Genomic DNA, 15816 nt, shown 5'->3' with positions numbered 1-15816 from the left:
AGATTTTAGCAACAAAAATCTGTAATATTGCCCTATATGACTAGTAATCATTAAGAAAATAACAGAGAATAGATGATCCTATAAATAATAGCAACCAATTCATAAGAATTCTAAGAATAAATTTTATAAAAATATAAAAATCCCTATGAATAAAATGATACGACCAACAATTTTTGAGAGACATAAAAAATGCTTTGAAGAAAGGAAACAAAACCTATGTTTACATTAGAGGACATTGAATAAAATACATTATTTGTTTCTGAATTTTATGTAAATTTATGAAAATTTTAAAGAAATTCTTAACAGTACATAGATTGTAATATTTCCACAATAAAAGAAAAAGCCTCAAGTCTTGAACTGGATAATAGATACCTTCATAAGCATTTTAGTTGACTCATCAGTCATTGTATAGAATTTATATCTGTTATAGTCCATATCTATTATAACCATATCTGTTGCACTCGATATCTGTTGCAATCCACATCAAGGTTCCATTTTGATAACAACTTGTTTTCCTTTTCTTTGTTTTCGTTTTTAGTTGGATATTGATATCTGCTTCCCTATTTTTTTTCATTTAGGGTTATATGTAAGGATTATATGTATATCATTTGGATTCCTAAGACCTCAATGATTACAATAAGATAGAGTCAGGCATTTGAGCCACTCTATTTAGAGCACTGCAGGAAGCCTCTCCTGAGCCTCTCATCTTGCTTCCCTTATACACCTGGCATGCATATCTTCAACACCTCTGAAATTTCTACCTTCTTCCTGATTGGAATCCCCGGGATGGAGCCTGCCAACATTTGGATCTCCATCTCCATTTGCCTCATTTACCTTGTTGCCATCCTGGGGAACTGTACCATCTTATTTTTCATAAAAACAGAGACTTCTCTTCATGAACCCATGTACTATTTTCTCTCCATGCTGGCTGTCTCTGACCTTGGGTTGTCTCTCTCCTCTCTGCCTACCATGCTAAGGATATTCTTGTTCAACGCTCCAGGAATTTCCCTAGATGCTTGTATTGCCCAAGAGTTTTTCATTCATGGATTCTCAGCTATGGAATCATCAGTACTTCTCATCATGTCCTTTGATCGCTTTATTGCCATTTGCAATCCTCTGAGATATACCTCCATTCTGACCAATGCCAGAATCACCAAAATCGGGGTTGCTTTTTCTCTCAAAAATGTTTTGTTGACCCTCCCTTTCCCTTTCACATTAAAACGTCTTAGGTACTGTAGGAAAAATATCCTTTCCCATTCCTACTGCCTACATCAGGATGTCATGAAGTTGGCTTGCTCTGACAACAAGGTCAATGTCATCTATGGCTTATTTGTGGCTCTCACAGGCATCTTAGACTTAACATTTATTTTCATGTCCTACATACTGATACTGAAAGCAGTATTGAGCATAGCATCACAGAAAAAAAGGTTCAAAGTCTTCAATACATGTGTTTCTCATATCTGTGCTGTACTCATCTTCTATGTTCCCATTATCTCCCTTGCTGTTATCTACCGGTTTGCCAAACACAGTTCTGCAATTATTAGGATTCTCATGGCTGATGTTTTTCTCCTGGTACCTCCATTGATGAACCCTATTGTATACTGTGTGAAGAGCCAGCAGATCAGAAATCTGGTTTTAGGGAAACTGCGTCAGAAACACAGTTGACAGAAATGTTTAACCACAATAAAAACCTAACCAGCTAATGACATAGAATAAGTAGACTGAATTGATAAGGAATTAGACATATATTAATTATTGTGAAACACCATCTTTCAAATGTTTATTAAGAATGGAGAATCAGCCTTGTAAATTGGTTGGATTAGAATTTAGGATTAAGGGTTTTATGTAAACATAAAATGCATTCTAAGGTTCCATTTTCACCAGCTTGCTTTACCAGTGTTATGAACACAACATACACTTGCCATTTTTATCATTCTTAAAGTAGTATTTTATGTGTCCATTTGAGAATTAACTGTTTACATTTATAGGACAAGTGGGTAGTGATTAGAAGTGACAGAGGATTGCCTCTTTTTTTTTTTTTTAAGAAATCCCCTTCAACACATCATTTTCACTTTTACGAGGCATGTGTATGCTCCCAGGAATAGAAATGGAGCTGGGCAATGACACATACACATGAAAGCAATGAAACAAATAAATATGCACACATGCAGGATTTTAAAACACAAAAAGAATTTAATTCATTCATTAATTTTAGTTTTAATGTGTCCTGCCTGAGCATTAAAATATCACTTTCTAAATTATGGAGGGTAGAAAGTTTCCTCTCAAGTTTCTATGGGAGTTCTAACTAATGCCATAACTCATTATACTGTGTGTAATTTATGTGTGTCTCTCCCATGCAAGAATGGGAGAATTTTTCTTGATAAAGAAAAATCTTCAAAAAAATGTATCATTACAGTTCTTACAAAGACATAAAATGAACATTTATTAAAGAGCTTGTTTAACTTACTTTTAATGAAAGAACCAGGGAAAGGATTTAATCAGTTCAAAGGACAGCCCATATAAAAGATACATTTATAGATAGCAATGTTGATATTAATTTGCAAATGAGTATAAATATGGCTTCTTCCACCATCCTTGAAGGACACATGCCAACTGACTTTCCACCAGAATTTATCTGCATGTCTACTATTATAAATTACTTTAATTAGTGTATTTTTTAAAAAATAACAAGCCCAAAATGTAGTCATTTGCCCTGAGACAGCATACAATTGCAACTTAACTCTTCCCAGAAATGGAGTTTGATCAGTCAATCTGAAGTTTTCTAATTAGTCCTAGTGAGGTTATCTGATGATAAAATCTCTGCCTTTCCCTCCTCCCAAAAGAAGAGGACCTGGCCTGAAGCAGTGCTTTCTTTTGCTAATGACTTCCCCGACCCACCTGCTTCCGCCTCCTTGTTTTTCCACTTCACACAACTTCTCAGAGCACAGCTGAATTTTTGTTTTTTAACAGCTATTGGTATCTACAACTTTCAGAGCTGGAAAATAGCTGAAAAGCAATAAAAACACAAAGTCCTCACATAATCAGAATCACATACAGTAATCCATCAGGGTGTGTTCTAAACATGTAAAGTTGTCCATTGAAGAATACATTTCCCCCTACTGTCTCCCTCATTTTAATAAAATAGAATTTCTAAGAAAGCTTATTTTTGATTACAAAAAAAGGCTTGCCTCATCAGATCTGGCCTCATTATTTACACAATTGCAGAATGTTAATTTACCACACAGGACTTCTTAAGTTTGCAGTGCTAAAGATTTCCATAAAGAAGACTTCCAGCCAAGACGGAGGTGTAGGTAGACACACTGTGCCTCCTCACACAACCAAAAGAAGGAAAACAACAATTTAACAAATAATACAAAAAACAACCAGAGCTGACAGAAAATCGAACTGTATGAAAGTCCAGCAACAAAGGAGTTAAAGAAGGCAAAATCATCCAAACCGGTAGGAGGGGCGGAGACAGGCAGCTGGGCAGAGAGGACTCGTGGCAAGGTGGCAGCTGGCAGACCCAGTGAGGTGGGGGATTGTGGAGTGGGGCACACAAGGTTGCAGCTGGCTGGCAAGGCAGCAGCGGGAGAACCTGGCGAAATGGCAGATTGTGGACTGGGTGGTCCCACATTCGATAAACCAGGAGAAACCACTGGGGAGCCGGATGGACTGCACAACCCAGGGCCCCAGTGCAGAGAAATAAAGCCTCAAACCACTGATTGAAAACATCTGTAGGGGTTGAGGCAGTGGGAGAAACTCCCAGCCTCACAGGAGAGTTCATTGGAGAGACCCACAGGGTCCTAGAATGTACACAAACACGCCGATGTGGGAATCAGCACCGGAACAGCCCAATTTGCTTGTGGGAAGTGGGGGAAGAGACTGAAATCTGGCAGAGAGAGGGGCAAGCGCCATTGTTCCCTCTTGGACCCCTGCCCCACATACAGCTTCACAACACTGCCACAGGGGTTGCCCCAGGTGAATATCTAAGGCTCCACCCCTCATTATGTAAACAGTCGTGTCAAGACAAAAAAAATGGTCCAAATGAAAGAACAAATCAAAGCTCCAGAAAAAAAACAAAAAGCGACAGATAGCCAACCTATCAGATGCACAGTTCAAAATGCTGGTAATCAGAATACTCACAGAATTGGCTGAATTTGGTCACAAATTAGATGAAAAAATGAAGGCTACACTAAGTGAAATAAAGGAAAATGTACAGGGAACCAATAGTGATAGGAAGGAAACTGGAACTCTAATCAATGGTGTGAACCAGAAGGAAGAAAGAAACACCCAACCAGAAAAGAATGAAGAAACAAGAATTCAAAAAATGAGGAGAGGCTTAGGAACCTCCAGGACATCTTTAAACGTTTCAACATCTGAATTATAGGGGTTCAAGAAGGAGAAGAGAGAGAGCAAGTGGAAAAGTTATTTGAACAAATAATAAAGGAGAACTTCCCCAATCTGGCTAAGGAAATAGACTTCCAGGAAATCCAGGAAGCTCAGAGAGTCCCAAAGAAGTTGGACCCAAGGAGGAACACACCAAGACACATTATAATTACATTACCCAAGATAAAAATGAAGGAGAGCATCCTAGAATCAGCAAGAGAAAAGGAGACAGTAACCTACAAAGGATTTACCATCAGACTGTCAACTGATTTCTCAAAAGAGATCTTGCAGGCAAGAAGGGGCTGGAAAGAAGCATTCCAAGTCATGAAAGACAAGGACCTACATCCAAGATTGCTCTATCCAGCAAAGCTTTCATTTAGAATGGAAGGGCAGATAAAGTGCTTCTCTGATAAGGTCAAGTTAAAGGAGTTCATCATCACCAAGCCCTTATTATACAAAATGTTAAAGGCACTTACCTAAGAAAAGCAAGATAAAAAATATGAGCAGTAAAATGACAACAACCTCACAATAATTAACAACCACACCTAAAACAAAAACAAAAACAAACTAAGCACACAACTAGAACAGGAACAGAATCACAGAAATGGAGAACACATGGAGGGTTACAACATGGGAGTGGTAGGAGCAGAGAGAGAGAAAAGGTACAGAGAATAAGTAGCATAGATGGTAGGTAGAAAATAGAAAGGGGGAGGGTAAGAGTATTATGGGAAATGTAGAGGCCAAACAACTTATATATATGACCCATGGACATGAACTAAAATGGGGGAATGTGGGTAGAAGAGCGTGTGCAGTGCGGAGGGGAGTGAAAGGGGGGAATGGGACAACTGTAATAGCATAATCAATAAAATATATTAAAAAATAAAAAAATAATAAAACAAGATTTCCATATAGAATCTTAGATTGGACGTTTAAAAGCTGCTATTTTATGCTATATCTGGTATAGAGAATTATAACCAAGAAATTATCTCCAACAGTTTATTCCTTCAGGTACCTATACATCTGGGCATTATTTTATTTTCTCAAACTCCCCAAAATATCCCAGGATTCTGGCCTGACACAGAAGTGATCTCTCTTACTGCTGTAGATGTTCCCAGGGCTCAGGCACCCTAAGGTCTGCAACACACTGGTGGGTTCTTGGTTTTGCAGAGGAAGGGATTCAACATAGAGGCAGCATAAAGTGAAAAAGAGTTTATTAGTGGAGCAGTGAGACAAAGATTATTCCACAGGCAAAGCAGCCCCTCCTTAGTGGGATTTACTTCTTCTGTTTTGGCTCCTTTAATTGAGGATAAAGCATTCAATAAGAGGCAGAAATAATCAGAATTTTTCCAGGAAAGGAGTGGAAACTTTTCAGAAGAACTATGCCAGGCATTTTTTGACCTTTTAGAACTTTCTGTTTCCAAACTTGGTGGCTCTGGGTGTGTCGTTTAGCATGCCTGAAAACCTGGTGTTCATGCTGCTTGTCACCTACCAGACTCAATAAGCAGAGACAGGGATTGAATCCTTATAGGCGTTTTATTCAAATGGTCGGTGATCTTCTCAGATATGAAGAAGGGTGGGTTTGTACCCTAACAGACCATCTTAAATTCTGTTTTGAAACCACCATTTTTATAAAGAGAAGGAAAATGTAGATAAGAGGTTTGGAATTCAGGGAAAGAGTTAATCAGATAAAAGCTGCAGCATTCTTTCATCTGTGTCCTAGGTGGTGGTCTTTATCTGTGCCCTGGGCAGTGGATACCTCTCCCTGGAGTACAATGGCCCAGAAACAATCTTGATGGCTTGCAGTCCTCCTGAAGCACAAAGATGGAGGTGTCCTGGAGTCAAAGTGGGTCATACCTTCAGTTCCTGAAACAATAGCTTTTTATATACATTGATTACTAAACTTATTAGCTATTACCTGAAACTAAACATTTTCCAGCATTTGAATCCCTCATCGTGCTGATGTATTACAATGAGCATATAATGATTCCAGGGGTCACCATAAGGTAACATTTATTACCATGTTAGATCAAGCTGGTCTTCTGCTGGTTCTAAGCCATAAATCCATTGGAAGTTGCTCTTATTGTCTCCTTGATAGTCCCTGTTGCCCTTACAGGTTAAACCCTTTCACTACATACTTTATCTTATTACCGCCTCTGGAAGGTCTGACCCTATAAGCCAAATAACATGCATTGGAGAGGAAAAATTTTTATTCTACCCGTCTGGTTTCTTTGGCTGGTCTAGTCATCAAATTAACATAAAATAGATTAACAGGAGAAAAACAAATTTAATTACATACATACAGGGGATTTGGGGGGCCCATAAGACTACAAGGGACCATAGGCAGTTAGGATAAAAAGGCTTACATGTAATTCTGAGCTAAAGGAGAAAGGAGGGTAGAGGTCTAAGGCTTCAAAGGGAAGGAAGACAATGCACAGGAGTTTGTTTGGCCTTGCAGAGACAATGGGATACAGAGAAAACTTTGATCTCCAGTCCCTGGAGATAGGGGCCTAGCTTCCCCTATCCCACCACACCTAGCCTATATCTTTGTAATTATCTATGGTAATAATATAGTTCCTGGGCCAGGCCCTTTATCCAAATAATTTGAGGGAGTTAAAAAGGAGGTTATAAGCTCTTTCTGCATTTTTGGGGTTCCTGATTATCTATAGCTCAAAATAGTGGCACATTCTGAAGAGATTTGTTCTGAATCCCTTCACAGGCTAGTTTATCTGGGAGGGCTTTGTCAGCACAAACTCTAAAAAAGTCAATCTTAGTTCTCTAGAAGTGACCAGTTACACCTGACTTAATGAACAACATTCATAAGCATGACATTTCAGGAAAACCCCTGCTTGCATAACTAATTCTTCAAATTATGTCCTAATCAAAAAGAGTGCAGGTTCTTATTGGACCTGTGCAAATAGCACATGGTCATGAAAAGCAAGGACAGTTAAGTTTCTGGAATTTAAGGAGTCAATGAGAATCAAGTCTAACTTCAGAATGTTTCATTTCAGTTTACAAAAACAGAGTCTATTAAATTATTGGTCGAAAATAGCTTGAGAGACAGAGAGAAAAATCTCATTATATATTCAGAATACAGAACATAAAACAGCATCAATAATATTACAAGCAAATGCAATGAGATGCTTCTCATCAATTTATTCAACCTCATGCAATGAATTCTTATTTCACTGGATCATGAGTTAGCAGGCTCATGAAACGACCTATTTCTTGATTTAAAAGGGTCCTGGATATTATGACTCAACCCACTGGAATACTGGCATATCTCAGTTTATTGTGCTTCACTTATATTTCACAGATAATGAGTTTGCATCAACATCAAGGCAAAACCCTGTACTAGCAAAAGAATCACAAATCACTGAAAGCTCAGATGATAATTAATATTTATTATCAATAAAGTATTTTTAATTAAGGTATGCACAGTTTTTGGACATAATGTTATTGTACACCTACTAGACTACATTATATACTATAAACATAACTGTTATAAGCAGTAGGAAACAAAAAAAATTGTTTGAATTTGTTGCAATAGTCACTTCATTGCGGTGGTCTGGAGCCGAACCTGTTGTTTCTCCAAGTTACGCCTGTATCTGAAAGTTAGTCAAGAGTCTATTCTTTGAACTTGGAAGTATTGGTACAGTCCTTTTCCATGGGCTCTGACATGGTCTTTGTTGAAAACAATGTTGTGGCCTGTTACAGATTGCAAAGGATTCGTGAATGCATCAGAGTCAAACAAAAACTATTATTTGAATATAATAAAGCTAACTTAAGAAAGTTTAATTTGCCTTGCAAGTGGCCATTGTGGATTTGTTACTTATACCATCCAGTATAAAAAATCTGATGTGAGTTGATTACACAATGTTACTGACAAATATATTTGGTTGTATCCATGGCATGTGAAACAAGACAGTGAAATTATTACCAAAAAAGAGAAAGCCTTAAACAAATGTCCGTGAGGATAATGATATAACCTATATTCTTGGACAGAGATTGTTGCATCAGATACACACAAAATAAATAAGCATAGTTTTTACAGTGGAAAAATATTTATATGTAACATAGTAATATTGAGAAATAATATGCATATTATGTCAGGAAAATATCAGGACAATACTAAAAATCTCAATTAAAGAGATTCAGTGAATCTGGAATAGGACTAAAAATCTGTATTTTTATAAAACCCTATACTAAAGTCTGATAAACATCCCAGGTTGAAAACCACTCTCCTTGCATAGGCTACATAAAAACTAAATTATCAAAACTTTCTCAATTTGCATAAGAAAACATCTACAAGTTTAAGGGAGTGAAATGTAATGGAGGAGACAGATGCATAAAGACGTAGTTACCATGTGAAACTGCTCTGAGACTGTTCACACGCTGCTATGGTATTATGGATGGATGACAGGAGCATAATTCCGCCAAAGGTGGCAAAGAAGATTTGAGGAGCTCTTTCCTCAAAGGATTAATTCTTCTCATTTACAGAGGTTGGATGACTCTCCTTGGATCCAGTGTCCTTTGAGGGTTCACCACAGGCAATTTTCTTTTTGCTTCATAGAGTCTGCTGAGCTGGAATGCTGACGTTTTCCGGACCAATAGAAGAGCATCAGGAGGCAGGGCTCAATTTCTGAGGTCAGAATAAATTACTGTGCCTACAGAACAGTGAAGTTTCGGTGACTGCATGCCACCTCCATTTCCTCTTCACTCTGACATGAGGGTCTAACAACTTACCAACTTACTGGTAAGTTTCCTGATATTCAGAGTTACTATTTACCTTTGAACCAGCTCAAGCAGAATATCTGCATAGTATTTGTTTCACTGTGGTTGCCAAGTGATGAGAATGAATACCGTTACGCTGATCCTCTAAAAAGTCCAACAATTCTGTTAATGCATGGTAGAAAGCTAGACTCCTGCCAAGTAATACCAATCAACTAACTGCTAAGCCAGAATCACTGGCTGAGCAGAGAGATATTCAAAACCAAATACCTGGTCCTGTCCCTTGAGTGACATATTTGCTGGATGTTGGCGTTATTGCCTTACATGTTAGTATAAGTTGTTTCAGGGTACAGATATGCAAGACTATGGATTGTGCAGTGGGCATCATTGAGAAGGCAAAAGTGACCACTAGGAGTTCTTTTCTTCACACTCTGTCTTAAATCAGCATGTTTTTAACTAGATTTATACTTTTGTTTAAAATTTTTCCTTTCCAAATAAATAAGAATGCAACCTTATGATTCTAACAAAAAACTGTCCATTTGTGGATTATAAGTAATGGTGTGGAGGTGGGGTTTTTATAAATTCTACTCAATTATTTAATTTAAATACAGAGGCCTCCACATTGAGAGTATATTACTTATTCAATATATGGCAGAGTATAGCAAAATGATATGTACTTAAATGAAATACTGTGAAGGTAGAGAGAGGACAAAAGCAACAATAATGTCAAGGAGAATGCACTATATGCTAAGTTACTCTTACACTCATACTAAGTTAGGCCTTGACCAAAGATTTGAGGTTAATTTGTGTTTACTGTATAGACAGGATAGAAACAAACAGTAATGACCAAAACAAACAGAAAAACCTGCAGCATTCCAAGAAGCAGAAACAACAAATATTGCTCAACTTTTGCAGCACTAAAAATGTCAAATCTGTCCTAGGTTCTTTTCTATTAAAGGAAAATAATTTATGCTTTTCAAAAATTTTATTGATTTTAGAGAGAGAGGAAGAGAGAGATAGAGATTTTGTGCATTCATTGGTTGACTCCTGTATGTGTCCTGACCTGACATCAAACATGTAACCCTGGCCCATCAGGAGGATGTTCCAATCAACTGAGCTACCTGGCCAGAGCAATATACTTTTTATTTAAAAATACATGGCCTTCAAACAAATTACTGCTTTTCATTGATCACTAAACACTTCATTTTAGATTATTTTCTGGAGTAATAGTGTGAAAGAAGGAAGCTTTTTATACTGTGTGTGTTTAGGGAATAATAGATCCATTCTTTAGGAACAGAGGACTTAAGTGGGGGAGTAAAGTCCTAGATGCTGGAACTGCACATAGCCCTTAACAGGAGGAGAAGGCAGGTATTTGCATTTTTATCAAAGTGTTTGACAATGGTGTATCTTTCTAATATCTTTTAAGAGAAGACAGAACAAACTAACCTTAGAGGAAGACAAATCTGGAACCTGGCACAAAGGCATTTTGTAACAATTATGTACACATAAGGGCCTTCTTTGATACTAGTAGTTGAGTAACTTGCAAACTTGAATGTAAAGCTACTCAACCAATTGCTTGTAGCTTTTTATATTCTTCCAATTGTATTCAGGAATTCCTTTATATTCTCTGCTGGTTATCCTGGTATTTCTTGTTCATCTATTTCAAACTTTATTTTGTTTTGGATATGTTTATCACATATGTTTATCATATTCTTATAATAAATTTAATGATAAACACATCACAAAACAAAGCAAGATATTCAACCTACAGAAATGTAGTTTAATTCATAGGAAAAAATAAAACTCAATAAAAGTGGCCACAAAAGCAGAAGCTCAGAAACACAGCAGCTGGCATATCCTGAATTTATGGACATGAACTAGAGATAAAAAACATGAGAGGAAAAAAGATGTAAACTCTCTCTCTCTCTCTCTCTCTCTCTCTCATGTGCGCACACGCTGCACTTTCTCTTTCCATACAATATATGTACAGAATATAATAAATATACTGAGGTTGACAAAAGTATATTTACAGTTGTTTGGAAAAAAACATGCTCCGAGAAAACAACCACCCCTCAATTTCACCACACAGTCATTTGATGACTGTTGCAACAGTAGAAAGTAGCCTATTCTCATTTTTCATTGTATACATTTCTCATGATAAATCTTTGCAAAAGGGCTTACATTGATATTTAAATTTTATTATATTTTTGACTCTAAGCTCAGTATTTATTTACTTATTTTACTGATAAATTTACTTTCTATTGAATTTATTGTAGTGACATTGGTTAATAAAACCATACAGGTTTCAGGCGTACAACTCAACAAAACATCTGAAAACTGCATCATGTGCCCATTGTGCAAAGTCAAGTCTCTTTCCATCCTCACTTACCTGCAAAAAAAGAAGGAAATCTTACCATCTGCTACAGCATCAATGAGCCTGGAGTTTATTGTGCTAAGTGAAATAAGCAGCCAGAGAAAGACAAATACCATGTGATCTCACTTATATGTGGAGGCTAATGAAAAAAATAACTTAACAAACAAAATAGAAACAGAAGCATACAGAGAACAGACTGGCATCTGTCAAGTGGAGGAAGGTTGGAAGGCTAGTGAAAAGAGGTGAAGGGATTAAACATAAAAATATATTTAAATTGTAAATTAAAAATTAATCTTACTCCATTAACTGCTAATTTAGGTAATTTGAAAAAATTATTTTGTTTCTTTGATATATTTCTGCAGACTCATTCTGAAACCTATACCATTCTTGAAAATATTTGTATTCCAAATATGTTTGTTTCCCCAAACAATGAAGTAATTGCTGTAAAAGAATGTGCATTGTAACCATGCTTACTGAACTAAAATTTAGTGTCAATTATTTTTATTGAGCTCAGGTGTTGTCTAACTTTACAAATCAATAATATCAGCATCATGTATAGTGAGTATATTATGTTGTGGTACAAAATGTGGAAATGGTATTAATATGTTTTAGTATATGCCACGTAGAAAATTAATGCCTAATTGACCAGTTTCCAAATAAAAAATTAAAGGTAAAAATTCAAATAGTGTCATTTTTCTACCTCTTTGAAACATGAAGAGACAATTAGGAAAAATTAGTTTTTGTTTTGTTTGGTTTCTTTGTGTATGTGTGTGCATGCATGCACACATTGGAGCATTTACATAGAAGGCTAGGCTGACAATATATTTGTAATATATTTTTCAGGTTTTGGCAAGATTCTGATTGAATTCAGAAGTAGTTTGACTAGGGGATATATATACTCATTTTATTGAGGGAAATAAATTTTATTCTATTAGATTTTTCTCTATAAATATTGAATGTAGGTATGCTTATAACTATTTGCAAAATATGTGTCCTTAATGATGTGAAAATCAGCCATAATTTTTAAGTACAAAGAATTGGTAATGAAAAAAATGTACACCTTACTCTATCAGAAAATAAATTATAGGTGCTTTAGAAAGTTATCATTGAAAGGATTATAATTACCTTGTCACAAAGTAGGTAACAAAATTTCAATTTCAGAAATTCCAGTTATTTAAAAATCACTTACCAATAATTCTTCAATAGAAATCATTCTGACTCTAAAATTTGTTCATTTTTTACTCTTACTTAAATTTATCCAACTACCTATATTTTAGCAAAAATAAAATACCACAATTTATCATTATTCTTGAAATACACTCATACACACATGTAAATTTAGATATGGAAATATGTATTTTATATAGGTGTTTGTGTATATACATTTGTATGTATATTTATCTTCTGGTGAAGTACTTTGCAGAATGTCTTCCAATTGAGATTTGGCTGTTTTTCTCATGAGTGGCCTGAGAAAACTTTCTTTTCTCATAAGAGATTTTTGGAGGAAGATCACAGAGGTCAGCTGCCATTCTCATGGCATAATATCCAGTGTATACACTATCAATATGACTTCCTTGTTAATGTTAACCTTGACCACCTGGCTGAGGTAGTGTTTGTCAGGTTCCTTCATCTCCACTCGCAGATGAGAACTACTGGGATCCTCACAAGATCCTCATGAATGAAAAGTTTTTGCTCAGGTAAGGCCATACTCTCTATCCTCCTAGTAACTTTTCAGGATACTTGTCTTCTATCAAGTAGATTTTTATGTTTGTTTATTTTTTGTTTTGTTTTGTTCTTTCTTTTGAGGAAAATAAATCATTTTCTGTCATATATGGAAAAAACAGGAATGAGTGTTCATACTCTGGGCTCTGGTGGATGATCTTCTCTACCCCAGGGCTGCCCCCCACTGCCAGATCCCATGCTCCCCCTACTCATGGCTGTAGGCTAAGCAAAGTAGCCCAGGCAGTCAGACTAAAAGTCAACATCTGTAAATCCATGCTTTTGTAAACTCCACCTCTGGTGTGAGAAATGTCTCATGATTTCAGGACAAATCTATGCTGTCACAGCATTGCTGCTGGTACACAGCAGGAAGCAAAGGGGCATGGCAGACTGGCCAGTGAAAGGCACCCACCCTGGGCTCCACTGCAATGGAAAACATCTTTTTAGAGCATCAAACATCTCTTCTTTCTCTTGTTTGTGGTTTTAGCTATGTATTTATTCCCCTCTCAAAAAATAAGTGAAAATGACTGTCCCAGTATATCATCAAGCATCATTAATGATCAAATGGAATAAGCACTGGGTATTAACAAATTTATTTTGTCCATTTGCATTTGTATATGAGTTTTTAACTCATAAAGCAATTTACCATTATAAAAATTATAAATAATTCATTAAATTGTTCTGGGCACTGCCATCACTGAAGTATTTTTAAAGTAATTTTGAGCCATTAAATTGCATTGGTAGCACTTTATCATTCTATCCACTCAACATGCTTTTCTAGCTGAGATGTCCCTCAATAAGTGCACATTGTCAGCATCATCTGTCTTCTGTCCTGCTCCTACACTTTGATGTTAAAATGCGGTAACATTCGTAAAAAGAAAGTGTAATGAGGCTGTTAAATAGCCAGGTTTATCTTGCTTGGTGCAATATATATACTCCTAAAATATTGTACCTAGGTAGCAGTTTTTGATAAATTGTTTCATATTTTATATTCTTTTAAAGACAAATGTAACTTTTCTTATACATAAATGGAGACTCCCTAAGCCAAGTATGCTTGAACTGAAGGACACCTGTAAGAATTGCTTTTAAAATTAGGTAAACACTGAATATGCACATATTTGTTTATGAGCTCATTCACCAAATATTTATTGACACCTGTTGTATGCAAAGAACTGCTCTCAGGAGCTGGGAATTCAGGAGTAAATGAGCCAGAGCTCCTTCTTTTGTGGAGATTATCATTCAGTGGGACGGTATGACTAAACAAGGAAATAATTTCATAAATAACTTCAGGTAGCAAAAATGCTATGAAGAAAAATAATACACAAAAGAGGAACAGAGATGCTATTAGAGGATGTATTTTAGACATTATATTAGTTTTCTATTGCTACATAATGAACCACCACAAGCTTAGTGGCTTAAAGCAACACAAATGTATTAGCTCACATTATCCATGGACAGGAATCAAGGCCTGTGTTCATTGGGTTCTCTGCTTATGTCTCACAAGGTTGCAGTCAAAGATTCAGTCAGGGCTGAGTCTTATCCAAGGCTTGGGATCCTCTTCCAAACTCATATGTTTGTTGGCAGAATTTAGTCCCACAGCTATGGAACCCATGGAGGCAGAAGGACAATGTCTGTAACTGCCTCTTCTCCTTTAAGGGCTACTTTGATTAGGTCAAGCCCACCCAGAGTAATCTCCACTCAGCCAAGGGTTAGTAACCTAATTATGGGAGTTAGATCTCATTAAATCACAGATTCCACCTGCACAAGGACCGTATACCAGGGGGTGGAGGTCATGGGGGCCACCTTAGAATCTTACTTACTTCAGACAGAATGGGTCCAGGAAGGACTTTGCATGTTGGTTACTTTTGAGCAAAGACCTGGAAAAGAATCACAGACTGAGCTCTAAAAGTTGAATGGCAGAAAATTTAAAGGTACACAAGGACTGGCTTGTTTTTTTAAGATTTTATTTCTTCATTTTTAGAGAGAGGAAGGGAGGGGGAAAGAGAGGAAGGGAGGGGGAAAGACAGGAAGAGAAATACCCATGTGAGAGAGATAAACATTGATTGGATGCCTCTTGAACACGCCCCTTGGACATGCCCAATGTAGGACCAAACCTGCAACCCAGGCATGTGCCCTGACTGGGAATCTAACTGGTGACCTTCTCTTTCTTGGATGATACCTAACCAGTTTTGCCACACCAGCCAGGGTTGGGACCTGCTATTTTACTCACAGTATATTTCTATTGGTCAATACAATGATAGATACTGAACAAAGGCTTTCTAGTAATGCTGAAAACAAACATTATATGTGTTCTTACTTTACGCATGAGAAAACTTAGCTTCCATAATGTTTACTAACAGTCTCAAGTTCACACATTCAAAATGTCCTAAGACCAGGATGTGAATCTAGGTAAGGAACAGAGCTGCAGAGCAACTTCACAGGAATCCAGCTTGTGCTACCTCACAGGGGACACACTCAAGAGCACTCAGTGCTGTGTTTAATGCTCCACTGTCACCATTTTCAGATTCTCGATAATTTTATCTTAGATCGTGGGTTTACAAGTGAGGTCCAACAGGACAATGGAACATGCACATGAGCAGAAGGAATGT

At 36.8% G+C, this 15816-nt stretch overlaps 1 protein-coding gene across 1 annotated transcript; it reads left to right on the top strand.

Annotated features, from left to right (window-relative positions):
* Positions 1 to 729: 729 nt before the first annotated feature.
* On the top strand, positions 730 to 1665 carry LOC114500508 (olfactory receptor 51A7-like). The gene has a single exon (XM_028517218.1). The coding sequence runs from the start codon at positions 730 to 732 to the stop codon at positions 1663 to 1665; it is 936 nt and encodes a 311-aa protein (XP_028373019.1).
* Positions 1666 to 15816: the final 14151 nt, after the last annotated feature.

The sequence above is a fragment of the Phyllostomus discolor genome, chromosome 6 (assembly GCF_004126475.2).
Source record: "Phyllostomus discolor isolate MPI-MPIP mPhyDis1 chromosome 6, mPhyDis1.pri.v3, whole genome shotgun sequence".
Lineage (NCBI taxonomy): Eukaryota > Metazoa > Chordata > Mammalia > Chiroptera > Phyllostomidae > Phyllostomus > Phyllostomus discolor.
The sequence above is the reverse complement of the archived record's forward strand: the minus strand, read 5'-3'. Positions and strand labels throughout refer to the sequence as shown.

Coding starts and splice junctions, on each gene's coding strand:
- LOC114500508 (XM_028517218.1), top strand. CDS start 730: ATGCATATCTTCAACACCTCTGAAATTTCTACCTTCTTCCTGATTGGA.